Raw genomic sequence first — 14,843 nt, forward strand, 5'->3', positions numbered from 1 at the left:
ATATGACCTCTGCAAAGTATGTGGAGTTCCTGACTGACCACTTCCTTTCCTGGTACAGAAGGAAGAACTATGCTTCCCGTAATAAAATCATCTTCATGCATAACAATGCACCATCTCATGCTGCAAAGAATACCTCTGCATTAAAGGCTGCTATGGGGATAAAAGGAGAGAAAGTCATGGTGTGGCCTCCATCCTCCCCTGACCTCAATCCTATTGAGAACCTTTGGAGCATCCTCAAGCAAAAGATCTATGAGGGTGGGAGGCAGTTTACATCCAAACAGCAGCTCTGGGAGGCTATTCTGACATCTTGCAAACAAATTCAAGCAGAAACTGTCCAAAAACTCACAAGTTCAATGGATGCAAGTCTTGTGAAGCTGATATCAAATAAGGGGTCCTATGTTAAAATGTAATGTGACCTGTTAAAATGTTTAAGAAGTTAAAATGCTGTTCAAAGTTTGATTGAAATAGCTTTTGATTTCAGTAAATATGCTGCAAACACAACAAATGACAATTTTCAGTTCTTTACAACCTATAAAGTGTTTTGAAACTTACTGTGCGTAATAATTCGGAACAGTGCATTGTAAGTTTTTTATTTTGAAAAAAAATAATGTTATCATTAGGAGGTTTGTTCAATAACATTTGAATTGTACTCTTAATAGTTGATAACATGAGAATTATGCTGACTGTTATTTACATCAATTATTTAGGTAAATGAGAAATATATCATTGGCATAATAATTTGGAACAGGGTGTATATAGCTGTATATATCTATATATAACCAAAATACCATCAGATATATATATATAGAAATATGTATTTATTAATAAATAGAACATTTTCTGCTATGTGCACAACATTGGAGTGTGAAATATTAGTCAGTGTTTTTTTTCCACTTTTTCTTTCTCCATTGACTTCTATGGGGAATAGATTATCTTTTGTGAGACAACCTAATTGTGCTAGAAGTAAGCTGTTTGGGGTTAGCGCGAGCGCGATAACTTTTTACATTCAACTCGTAATATAGTTATAAATAGGTCACTAGAGTGAGCAGCCAATGGCTGTGTGGAATATAACAGTGTTCTGCACTTCCATTTCTAACAGGAACTGAAATGCTCACAATTTCTGAATGGAAATTACAGGTAAAGGAGACAAAATTAATAATGAAAGTATATTGTAGAGTTTTATAATATATACGATTTATCATTGTGTTTAATGTCCATTTAATAGCATTAGTATTTATATTATTTTAGTAATTACATTATAGACAATAGAAATAAGATTATTACTTTCTTGGCATTGGAATATGTGACATCATATATTACATTTATAGGATATAACTCTGCCTTACATTTTTTATTTATTTTAATTTGCCCAGGTTTCTGCTTTCACTTACAACAGCAGGAACAATCATTTTATTTTCCATTCTATTGTTTCGCTTATTACGGTTTCCCGCAAATCAGCTCTAGTTAGCTTTCAAGCTTTATATCTTTCATTATATGATCTATGTTCCATCTTTAGCAATCTTTCAGCTAAGAAAGTCTGAGCCTACTTAAGTCTGGTATATTAAATTTATATGCAATGAGATATCAGTCAGCAAATAACCAGACAAAATTAATAAAACTGTCCTTATTGCAAAGTGGATATTGCCTATTAGTCTGTTTACCCTACAGTTACTGCTGTCAGCTGCATTCATTAATCCTGTTACTTCCAGACCGTGAAATGCGTAGCAATGTGCTAAATTAGTGCTTAAAGTGAATTAATGTTTAATAAGAAAGTGCCCAGTTTTTAAAAACACTTTCATTCATTAAACTTACCTTTTTCCTTATGACAGCAGACCGGCGATCTTCCTCCCGCAGCACCTGCTGTACTTAGCACAGCAATGACGAATCCAGCTTCCTCCAATTATTGCGTGCACCCCAAGGCGTCAAACTCGTGAGGCCACGTAATGATTTGAGGAAGCCGGATTCGTCATTGCTGTGCTAAGTACAGCAGGAGCTGCGGGCGGAGGGTCGCCGGTTTGCTGTCATAAGTAAAAAGGTAAGTATTTAAAAAAGAAAAACACTTAAATGTAAAGTTTAATGAATGAAAGTGCCCCTGGTTTTATGAGTATTTTTAAAAACCGGGTACTTTCTCTTTAAACTTTACGTTCACTTTAAAGGGACATTAAGGGTCAGATTACGAGTGGAGCACTATTTTAACGTGTGCCCATAAAGGGGTGGCTGGTTAATGCTCTTGCGAGCTTGCGGTTTAACTTTGCGCTTAGTGCAATAAACCAGAGGTCAGACTTCTGGTTAATGAAAAAAATTGCCCCCAAATTAAGAGGACAGTATTTCAAAATAAAATAAATATATGTGCATATTTATTTTTAAAGTAAAAAACTGTATGAAGCAGTTATAAAGGGTTAAAGGGACAGTATGTGGGGTGTTTGGAAAAAAAAACTGCACTGAGAGTGCCTTTACATGGAGGTTAATGAGGCTCTGTGTTTTTACTGTAAATATATATGTATGAGCTAATATACATATATATTTTTATTTTGATGCCCAACGCTGCACGATTTGCCCCCTGCGCTGCGCTAGGTGATTTGCTGTGTTGCACGGCATGAAAACGAGGCTCCCATTGGAGCCTTTGGAAGCGTGCTCTTGCGAGGTTACGTTCGCATTGTGCCTGACTTGTAATACCAGCAGACATTTTACTAGAGGAGTATAGGGAAGCTTCTAGTTACTTTATACACCCTATATAATTGCTTTATATACAATGATGTCACTAGCTGTCAGTACCTATTTGATTATTATTAAACATAATTATAGATGGACGTAATACAGTATCTTGTATTCTGCCATCTATCTCGCACTTCTCATTCACTACAGAATGGTTATATTTATGTCAGTTTATTTTTGCCAGTACAAATGTAAGCATAGTGTGACACTAATGTAGTTACATTACACCGACTGTCATCTGGTCACCATGACAAATATACAGCTGAGCTTTAACCCATGTGTGTCAAACTAGCAGGCTCATCTGGCCACAATAACCAACAGTAATTATGTATTATCTGGCAACGATATCACATTACACATATCTATTGTTTCCTCTATAAGCGGCCAGCGAGCAACCATCCCACTGAAATCTCCCAGTCGCTATTTATGTAACGGAATCAACTAATTATTGATAAAAAAAACTGTTGAGAAGAGAAGTTTGTGCCTTTTTGGAACAGAATCACGTGGGGGTCTCCATTTAGCAATAACTGAATATCACATACTAGTGTGTTCCCAAAAGGCATTTGCTAATTGCACATTTTTTTTATTAGAAGAGAAATATGTCACCGTGCAGCCCTATACCAGTCAAGGGAAAGACGAGATTGGATTTGAGAAAGGGGCCACAGTTGATGTCATACAGAAGAATCTGGAGGGGTGGTGGTATGTCAGGTAAGTGCATCACATAAAGCCTAGTTTTTGTACCTCTGAGGCTACTTGGGGCATTGGTAAGGGGTGCTCAAGGGCATAAGGGCAAACTCTTTCATTATTTATATTGCCCTGATGCAGCTAAGATAAACATTCAGTATATCAGCAATGTCTCTCAATTCCACCCTCAAGCACCTCCAACAGACCATGATGGTATTTGTCACTGTCACTGACTCACCTCATCTGCTCACTCACTGTTACTGACTCACCTCATCTGCTCACTCACTGTCACTGACTCACCTCATCTGCTCACTCACTGTTACTGACTCACCTCAACTGCTCACTCACTGTCACTGACTCACCTCATCTGCTCACTCACTGTTACTGACTCACCTCATCTGCTCACTCACTGTCACTGACTCACCTCAGCCGCTCACTCACTGTCACTGTCTCACCTCATCTGCTCATTCACTGTCACTTACTCACCTCAGCCACTCACTCACAGTCACTGAATCACCTTAGTCACTCACTCACTGTCACTGACTCACCTCAGCTGCTCACTCACTGTCACTGACTCACCTCAGCTGCTCACTCACTGTCACTGACTCACCTCAGCTGCTCACTCACTGTCACTGACTCACCTCAGCTGCTCACTCACTGTCACTGACTCACCTCAGCTGCTCACTCACTATCACTGACTCACCTCAGCTGCTCACTCACTGTCACTGACTCACCTCAGCTGCTCACTCACTGTCACTGACTCACCTCAGCTGCTCACTCACTATCACTGACTCACCTCAGCTGCTCACTCACTGTCACTGACTCACCTCAGCTGCTCACTCACTATCACTGACTCACCTCAGCTGCTCACTCACAGTCACTGACTCACCTCAGCTGCTCACTCACTGTCACTGACTCACCTCATCTGCTCACTCACTGTCACTGACTCACCTCAGCTGCTCACTCACTGTCACTGACTCACCTCAGCTGCTCACTCACAGTCACTGACTCACCTCAGCTGCTCACTCACTGTCACTGACTCACCTCAGCTGCTCACTCACTGTTACTGACTCACCTCATCTGCTCACTCACTGTCACTGACTCACCTCAGCTGCTCATTTACTGTCACTGACTCACCTCAGCTGCTCACTCACTGTCATTGACTCACCTCATCTGCTCACTCACTGTCACTGACTCACCTCATCTGCTCACTCACTGTCACTGACTCACCTCAGCTGCTCACTCACTGTAACTGACTCACCTCATCTGCTCACTCACTGTTACTGACTCACCTCAGCTGCTCACTCACTGTCACTGACTCACCTCACTGTCACTGACTCACCTCACTGTCACTGACTCACCTCATCTGCTCACTCACTGTCACTGACTCACCACATCTGCTCACTCACTGTCACTGACTCACCTCAGCTGCTCACTCACTGTCACTGACTCACCTCAGCTGCTCACTCACTGTCACTGACTCACCACATCTGCTCACTCACTGTCACTGACTCACCTCAGCTGCTCACTCACTGTCACTGACTCACCTCACTGTCACTGACTCACCTCATCTGCTCACTCACTGTCACTGACTCACCACATCTGCTCACTCACTGTCACTGACTCACCTCAGCTGCTCACTCACTGTTACTAACTAACCGTAGTCACTCACTCACTGTCACTGACTCACCTCAGCTGCTCACTTACTGCGCACTCACCTCTGCTTACAAAGGGAAATCATTCTAATCAGTCATGTCTGGATCAATCAAGGGTGGAATTGAGAAATGTTGCTATTGACTGTGCCACTGAGGAAATGCCACAGTGAAATATCACAAGGTACAATTGTATCAAGTGTATTGTTCATTTTGTGTAATCATATTTATCATTTCCGTGCATTCAGAAAACTATTATAGCGTGGCCCCTCATGTTAAATGGTTGGACATTCCTTTTGACCCCCCCCCCCGAACTATACAGCATTTTTTGTAGCTCCTTATATATAATACCATTAAAGCGTGGCAGTTTCTTCAGATTACTTTGCACACACAAGTGAATCGGTTACGAGAGGAGGAATGTTTAGCTAAGCAAAGTTCAAATATTTAGTCTTACGTCAGATTATTAATAAAGCATTGGATAGCTTTGTCTTTACAAAAAAAAATATATTTTGAGCTACGCTTGCAGATGCTGTTCCTTTAACATTAACCAAATATATTATTAGAGTATTATAACTGTATATTTAAATATTTAGCAGAATATGTACTAGATCAATTTCCCTTTTAAAGACAGCTAAAAGAATGGTAAAACTGCATTAAAAGGACATGATACCAAAATGTTGAGGCACTTGAAAGTGATGCAGCATAGCTGTAAAAAGCGGACTCGAAAATATCACCTGAACATCTCTATGTATAAAAGAAAGATATTTACACCCCACTGTAAATAGACTTTAGTCCCAGGACTTCCAAGAGAGTGTGTGCATCTAACATGTGCAGGCGCAGTCATGTTTTTTTTTCCTATTCAGTTTAAGGATGTTTACTGTGAAATCTACTGAGATAACAGCAAAGCAATTCAAGACCTCATCACTGCTTATGCTGATTGGCTGTTGTGGTTTTTTTGGTTGTTTTTTCCCACTAGCAGCTCTAACTGTTTACAGAACACTTACTCTGTTGAGCTTAACAAATTGTGAGGTAAAATATCTTTCCTTTTTACATAGAGATGTTCAAGTGATATTTTCATGTCAGCTTTTTACAGTTATGCTGCATCACTAGCGATTTAGCATATGAGTATTTCATAATCTAATGTTTTGTGAATTTAAGTATTAGCTAATTGTCAGAATATGTTTAAAGGTCAGTATTACTGTAATGCAGTTGTTAACAATCTACGATGTCAATAGGATTAAACTGATTCAGTTCGACTACGTCATTTTAAAAGACTTTTTAGCGTATTTTTATGATCAATTTTACTTTATTCCTTTGGCATACTTTGTTGAAAAACATACAGTGGTAAGCTCACGAGCAGCAATGCAATACTGGGAGCTAGCTGGGGATTGGTGGCTACACATTTGCCTCTTGTCATAAGCCCACCTGATGTGTTTCGCTAGCTCTGAAACTAGCTATTTGGTGAATTTCAATCTTGTTTTTTCCCCAGATGCTGGAAAAATTGTGAACAGACATTTTTTTCCCTTTAACAAAGTGATCACAATCTTTCCCAGTCAAACACAGCTGACATTGTTACCTCACATGAGATTTGATCTCCATTTTCCCACAACAGCACTCGTAGCTGCCGATAGATGATGATCACTGAAATAACAAATGGGTTAAAGGGGTTAATGGGGTCTGTGTGTGTGTTTAGCTATTGGATATGCAGTGGTGTTTATGATGCCATTTGTATAGGGGCATGATGGGTATATTGGGCATGTTTGATAAATGATGTTTTTCAAACTTTTAATTTGTTAAAAATATTTTTTTTATTTATTAACAAAAAGCTTGGCCACAACTTATCTTTTAAAATATGATTTTAACAGGTCTCACAATGTAAATCGTGAAACCGCTAAGTGGCAAAGTTTTAAAGATAATCCAAAATTGCAGAACATGATTTCAAAACCCTCATTCAATGTACAGAACTGGATTTCTCTTTGCTGTATTTCTAGAACTGTAAGAAGATTGTTTTAAAGAAACAAAACTGAATGGTAAATACTTAAAGGGGCATGAAACCCCAAATTATTTCACGATTTAGATAGAGCATATATTTGTATACATCTTTACAATTAACTTCTATTTTCAATTTTGTTTAATCCTTTTGGTATCCCTTATTAAAGGATACCAATGCAATGCACTACTGATTAGTAAGCCAATGGCAAGAGACATAAATATTAAGCTACCAATCGGCAACTATCTCCCAGCTACTGACCCTACCTAGGTATGCTTTTCAACAAATTATACCAATAGAACTAAGCAAATTAGATAAAATAAGTAAATTGAAAGTTTTTTTAAAATTGTATGCTCTATCTGAATCATAAAAAGAAAACAAAATTCAGTTTCAAGTCCATTTAACTCCAGATCGTGAAGAGACAATTGCCAAGAAAAAACCCATTACCTAAGGATGAGAATGCAATAATTACAATCCTGAACATGCAAGTATGAAATAAAAACAAATATATTAAAAGCTTGCTTGTTAAAAGCCATTTCGCGCTTTTATGATTTCCATTTTCTCACGTTTCCTGTTGATGTTGTCAGCTGTAAGCGAGATCACGGATCTGTCTATTTAATACATAGGAAAATGTCTGTTCTCCCAACTAGGATTATACAATAGTGCTGAATATCAATATATGGAATAGACCGTATATTTATATATGCAGCTAAAATGGCATCTGTTGTGGTTTCAGTGTATAGCGCATGTGCAAGATAATAGCATTATTCAAAATCATCTGTCAAATATGCTGTAAAGTCGAGTTTTGCACTTTTTCAACACTCTTTGTGTGTTGAATTTGATGTGTCTGTTTTGTTGCTGAAATAAAATGCAAACCTGTGGGCAAGAGGACTGTGATCACCAAAGCACATGCATCATATGTGAAGCCACCAATCCTACTATCTGCTAAGACTCAATGTAAACGTTTCCCAATACAATAATGTTGTTATTGCTTGGATTGCGAACATTCAGAACTTGAAAAACAAGGCTCATGAGCCAAAAGAAAGCCACAGATAAACTGGATCTGAAAGAATGCCAGGGTTAAAAACATAGATATATACAAGGAATAGTCCCTTTAACTTGTTAATTATTTACAGAACTGTTCCTAATAATAGATAAGGGTGTACAATATATAAAACGTTGTCATTAAAGTACGTCATCAATTTTTCTTCTGCAATTTATGCCGCTCAGATTCTGAATTTCTCACTTTCTATGAGATACCAGACTAGTACGCAGTTAAAAGACTTCTAAATATAGCTTGCAATGCCTAAGGCATTCAAGGGTTTCTCAGGAATCCGTCCTCTCCCTTTCGCTGCTCTTCCTCCTGTTTCCTAAACTACGCACCATATGAGACACCATATGAGTACCAACCACAAAGCACTTCTTGTCTTGTGTGGCTGTGATACAATCTTCACTGGCAGGATCAGTGGCATTGCTTAATCAGTATCTCTATTCAATGGGGTTCTTCAATCATTAAAAAGTCTTATGATATCCTTATTTGTACATTTGTTATGCTGGAACATTTTCATAATCCATCATGCTAAATAGATTGTATCAAACGAGTGTTGTTGTTTCTTTAGAACTATAAAGATGTTATCCACCTTAAATATTATGATACATTCCACCTTAATTTGTATTATTCTGACATTCCTACCCATGTGTTGATCCTCATTTCCTGTCTTTTCTCCCTCATTACTTCCCTCTGGAATTATTCTAAAGACCCCAAGCTGCAAAACAGATGTTGGGAGCTGGTTCTGTGAGACATACACAGGCACGCTTCATTCTTGAACATTCCTGTAATTGTATATTAGTTACTTTTGTTATACCTACCTGTGATATTAATTACAAATACTCACAATCTTTAAAATACAGAAATAGCTAACATATGCATCAGACTCAGCCCTTTTTTGTTAGTTTGCTTTTATTTTTTTTTATTTCTGTATGAATAGAAATAGAAAAAAAATATATCTAATATTAGGGACAAAGAAACAGGGTGATTGAAATGGCATGAACCTCAAAATTAAACTTTTATGATTCAGATAGAGAATGCAGTTTTAGGAAACGTTCTCCAGTCTCTTTGTTGGAGCTGCAGTGAACTACTTGGGGCTAGCTGGGGATTGGAAGCTACACACATATGCCTCTTGTGATTGGCTCACCAAATGTGTTCAGCTAGGTCCGAGTAACCCAGGGGTTTAGCACATAGGTTAATGTAAGCAACAGGGCAATCATAAAATGTTCTAACACAGAGTATATTCTTTTGGCCCTTGTATGTCCCTTTATGAAAGATATGCCTGAGAGTGACTTGTAAATATATTTGTGAAGGATGCATTTGTCAGTGCTGAACATACTATTCTATATGCACTCTGTCATTTCACATAATATTTTCAACATCCCTATTGTTTTTAAAAAAAAAACTACATTAAAGGGATATCAACCGAATTTTTTTCTTTAATGATTCAGATAGAGCATGCAATTTTAAGCAACTTTCTAATTTACTCCTATTATTAATTTAATTTTGTTTTCTTGGTATATGAAAAGAAGGAATGTAAGCTTAGGAGCTGTGTTATTTTTGGTTCAGCACCTGGGTAGAGCTTGCTAATTGGTGGCTAAATGTATCCACCAATCAGCAAGCGTTACCCAGGGGGCTTAACCAAAAATGGGCCGGCTTCTAAGCTTAAATTCCTGCCTTTTCAAATAAAGATACGAAGAGATCAAAGAAAAATTGATAATAGGAGTAAATTAGAAAGTTGCTTAAAATTGCATGTTCTATCTGAATCATGAAAGAAAAAAATGTGTTTAATACCCCTTTAAACAGAAAACTATTTCTACAATTTCCAATTTCCAATCCTATTGATTTAAATCTATCATACGAGAAGGACTTTGATAGGTAAACAGCATTAATTGCTTCAGAAGCAGCAGACTTAAAACATTTTTATATTTTGGAGATGTTAGATAAACTAAAACAACTTACATGCATTGTACTCTTCTAGGAATATATAGGAGGTTTAAAAGAGAGTGATTTATATAAATTTAATTCTAGATACCAAGGTAAAGAAGGATGGGCTCCAGCGTCTTACCTGAAAAAAGCCAAAGATGACCTACCTTGCCGAAAGAAGAACCTGGCAGGTCCTGTAGAAATTATAGGAAACATCATGGAGATCAGTAATCTGCTAAACAAGAAATCCGGTAGCGACAAGGATAGCCAAGGTGGTACTGATACAGAGGAAACACATATATCTAAGAAAGAAATCAGTCTGCCCATTCTTTGTAATGACTCCAATGGTAATTCCATGATGACATCGGAGAAGCAGACATCAAAGGTGACACCAGGATCCCCTGCTGTGGCAAGGATAGCCCCCCAAAGATGTGAAATAAGTAAGACCCTAAAAATATTTACTTTTCCAAGGGAAAAACCATGAACAATGCAAAACTGATGTGAGCAAGATATGTGTAAGCATTATAATAATGCCAACTACTTCTGGTGCTGATTGTGATTCTGCCCTTGTGTTTAGCAGCAATAGTAGCCAGAGTTGCTTATTATTCAGAGTTTAAAGGGACGCTATTACCTTGTTATTACCCATAGGTAACTTTTTTTTATAAATGCTTAGGTTCATATACACCAAAACATCCGTGGACAAATCTAATTTTCTCTAAGCTTGGGATGTTGCCTTATTAAATACCTCTGTTGTGAATTAGTCTGGCTCTCATTTCACTGTAGACATTAGATATTTTAAGATAGTTATGCAAAGTAACTCTATGTTCCTGTATAAAGCTAAAAGTGCCTTGAACGTAGAAGTATAAGGCTAATCTTATAACATCTAACATAGGTTCTTCTCCAGGTCTTGGGTGAATACAGAACATAATAGTGTCCAGAATGTTCTCCACAGAAAAGTTTGCCAGCCGGGTGGCATTTTGAAGTAGCTGGGTGGGAGCAGTGTGATAATTTCTAATATTATATCATTTTCAGCTATCCAAAGCACAGATGAATTGCATAATTTAACATAAATGTATCTACTGATACACTTGTCCATTCTGAGAATATAACATCACTTTAATACTGTAATTTATTACTATGCCTACTCATGAAACATTTAATAACTTTATATTGTGTTACACTGCTTATTAAACAGTGTTAAAGGGACATTTAACTGCTGGGCACAACTACAATAGGATAACTATACTGGCCATGCTGTTGTTTTTCCTTGTGTGCCTACAGCTCTCGTAAATCCATACTTTTATTTTAACCTCTTATTGGTGGTGATTAGTCAACCGCCACATCTTTATAATTTTTTTTTTGCTGTACTCAACAAGTAAAAAAACAATCCTTTATTTTATCAATTAAAAATACACAAAGAGTTTGCAAAGCATCTTATGCATTTTGCGCCCATTACTGGCGCTTACTCATAAATCCTCATCTTTATTCTGGGGTCTTCCATCTTGGAACTTAGCTGTACTTGTGCTCTGTGACAGGAGAGCATTCACAGATCATTGATGTTGCTATTTTTTTGTCAGATGTTTTGTTTGTTGTGTTTGGTTTAACGTGCATGATACAGAGCAGGAGCTTTACATTTTTGCAGTGGAGCATTGTTCCATATTCATGTGGCCCCTAATATTTATCTTATGTAACTTTTAAACTGTGTATAAAAACTGCAGAAATGTAAACCTTTCCCTCTGTATTGTGTGTGCTAACCTGAAGCACACAATAAAGCTCTGAAGAAGCCGGCAACCTCACTGTTCTATGAATGTTCAGCACTTCTATCACAGGGTGCAAGACTACCTAAATTCCAAGATGGCGGCTCCCAGAATGAACATGTAAAGCAGAAATCCTTAAAGGATTACTTTCCGTTATAATTTTTAAGCCAAACAACTAACATATTAAAGTTAATAAACATTAATTAAAACCTACTGACCTATATTTTCTCCAAAGCGAAGTTTCATAACGTTCTAAAAGTTATATCTTTTATTTGCCGATGATGTCACGTTATCCTGCCCACTATTTTCAGCACTGCATGTTCAAAATACTTAAACCAATGAAATTGTGTTTAAAGCGCCATTTTGAAACCTAGGTATTGTAAACGGATTGGTACAGAGCAAAGGATACCCGCGGAGTGGGTTTGGAAAACAATTAAATTTGCAGACAAGATTTCTGATATACGGTAGAGATATGTTAATGAAATGCTATTGATAAAAAGCGTATTTGGGGTAGTTAGTTAGTAACAGGCATAGAAAATATTTACTTACAGTGGCCCTTTAAACTTGGTCCTCCAGAGGTTTTGAAACTACATTTCCCATGATGCTCAGCCAGCTGTTATGCTGGCTGAGCATCATGGGAAATGTAGTTCCAAAACCTCTGGAGGGCCAAGTTTGAGAATGTCTGATGTAAAGCTTCACCAATCAGCATCTGTAAATGGTTTAAAAAAAAAAAAAAAAGAGAACATTAGCCTAATTAGTAGTTGCATCCACCGGATTAATGACCCTTTAAGTTTTAGTAGATTTTTACTTTTGTGTTTATTCATATTTTGCTTTAAATATAACACTAATATTTTTTTTTTATTTTTTTTAGGTTCTCCTAACCTTAGAACAAAACCTCCACCTCGAAGAGAATCTAGTCTGGTTCGTACTTAAGCTTTTATTTTTACCTTTTTAATTTTTTTTCTTTATTTTATTTTTTCATGTATCCACATTTCCAGTAATTAGACTGAAATCAATATGTATAATTGTAAATAATCTATATACTCGTTGCAGAGTCTATTGTAATTGATATGTCTGTAATAGACATTAAGCTGCACTGCGAAAATAATGATGAATATACGAGAATTATTTACTAGAAAAACCTGGAAGCAATTTGTTGAAATTAGTATTAGATGTTAACCTTTTACAACTGAAAATGTATAAAGAACATTCAGTCAGAATGTTCTGTGTTTGAGTACTTTCATGTAAATAGATTCTCTGGAAAAGGAAAATAAAATCTACACTTGTGGATGTGCTAATCTTCCATTTTAATTCATGACGTATATTTCTATATTATTTTTTATATATTTTTTTTATCTGAATCGTATTAATATTCCTGTACTGAATGTTGTCTGTCAGATCATCCCTCTCTCTTAGCTATACATATTAAAGGAAATGTACATTTTCATGAATCAGTGCCCAGTTTTTAAAAATACTATTAAAAACATGGGCACTTTCATTCATGAAAGTTTACATTGCACCGTATTTTACAAAAACCTTTTTCCTTCACTAAAGCCGGATCGGCGATCCCCCGCCTGCTTCTTCCTGCTGTATTACACAGCAATGACGAAACCGGCTTCCTCCAATCATGACATGGCCTCACGAAATGGACGCTCTGGGGGGAAGACATGATTGGAGGAAGCCGGTTTCGTCATTGAGGACGTAAGGACAGAGGAACTGCGGCCGGGGATCGTCAATCCGGCTTTACTGAGGAAAAAGGTAATTATTTCTAAAATACGCTGCAATGTAAACTTTCATGAAGGAAAGTGCTCCTGTTTTTAATAGTATTTTTAAAAACCGGGCACTGATTCATGAAAATTTACATTCACTTTAAGGTGATCCTTTTATAACGGTCCCTAATTGACTCAGCAGAGAAAGTAACCTAAGTTACAACAGGGCAGCTCCTATTGTTTTATAGACACTAAAACTAAACTTATTTTGTCACTATTTAAACAACTAATGAAACTGTGAATAATCTACATGTTATTCGCAGACTAATCTTTTCTTTGAATGCATCATTCTATTTAGCATTTATTTAGTGTTTATTATCCCTTTAAAGGGACATTAAACACTTTGAGATGGTAATATAAATTGATAAATTGTATATATAAAACAACTCTGCAATATACTTTCATTATTTATTTTGTCCTCTTTGCCTGTAATTCCATTCTGAAATTGTGAGCTTTTCAGTTCCTGTTAGAAATGGAAGTGCAGAACACTGTTAAATCCAGCACAACCATTGGCTGCACACTCTAGTGACCTATTTATAACTGACCCTAATTGGCCACAGCAAAGAACGCAACACAAGTTACAACATGGCAGCTCCCAGTGTTTTATAGACACTAAAACTTTACACTTATTTTGTCACTTTTTAAACAACTAATAAAACTTTAAAAAATACATCTACATGTTAGTCATGGACTAATCTTTTCTTTGAATACATCATTCTATCTAGCATGTATTTAGTGTTTAATGTCCCTTTAAGGCCATGGAATGTTTTAGTAATGCATGTTTATTGACATCTTGTTAAATTACGGTAAAAGTCAATGGTAAATGATAGCTACATCTAAAGTTAAAAGAAATCAGGCACCATCCGTATGTCCAGCTGTAATAAAGGAACAGATAACCGCTTATGGAAATGCTTTAAAATGTACATTTGAAATGTGCGTCTTCCTTTTATGACTGTGAAATGTGTTGTATGCTGGTTTCCTCTGGCTTCCATAAAGCCATGCAGGGATAATGTCACATGACATGCACAGCCATTCAGAGTGCTCCACACGGAAGGTACATTGTACTGTAACATTTTTTACCCTTTAATGCATAAGCAGCTCCTTTGCAAACAGCTCTTTTATCCTTGTTTTTTTATTTGAAATAGCTGCTTTTACTTGTCAAACCGCCACCTATACTGAAAATATGAATACAGTAGAATTTTCTTTAGAAAACTATGTAAACAGGAGCAAGCAACACTTATAAACCTCATAGTGGGTGGTGGAAGAGATTTTTGTATCTGAAATAGCTGGTTTTGCTCATTG

The 14,843-nt window shown here is 36.9% G+C and overlaps 1 protein-coding gene across 4 annotated transcripts in view; it reads left to right on the forward strand.

Annotated features, from left to right (window-relative positions):
• Positions 1–14,843, forward strand: part of SH3PXD2A (SH3 and PX domains 2A) — a 754,429-nt gene that overhangs the window by 697,074 nt on the left and 42,512 nt on the right. For all 4 annotated transcript variants that reach the window (XM_053692438.1, XM_053692436.1, XM_053692437.1 and 1 more), the window contains 3 exons: positions 3,306–3,423; positions 10,121–10,455; positions 12,644–12,693. In XM_053692438.1, the coding sequence (XP_053548413.1) occupies positions 3,306–3,423; positions 10,121–10,455; positions 12,644–12,693 (503 nt within the window). The remainder of the gene's footprint in view (positions 1–3,305; positions 3,424–10,120; positions 10,456–12,643; positions 12,694–14,843) is intronic.

The sequence above is a fragment of the Bombina bombina genome, chromosome 9, assembly GCF_027579735.1.
Source record: "Bombina bombina isolate aBomBom1 chromosome 9, aBomBom1.pri, whole genome shotgun sequence".
Taxonomy (NCBI): domain Eukaryota; kingdom Metazoa; phylum Chordata; class Amphibia; order Anura; family Bombinatoridae; genus Bombina; species Bombina bombina.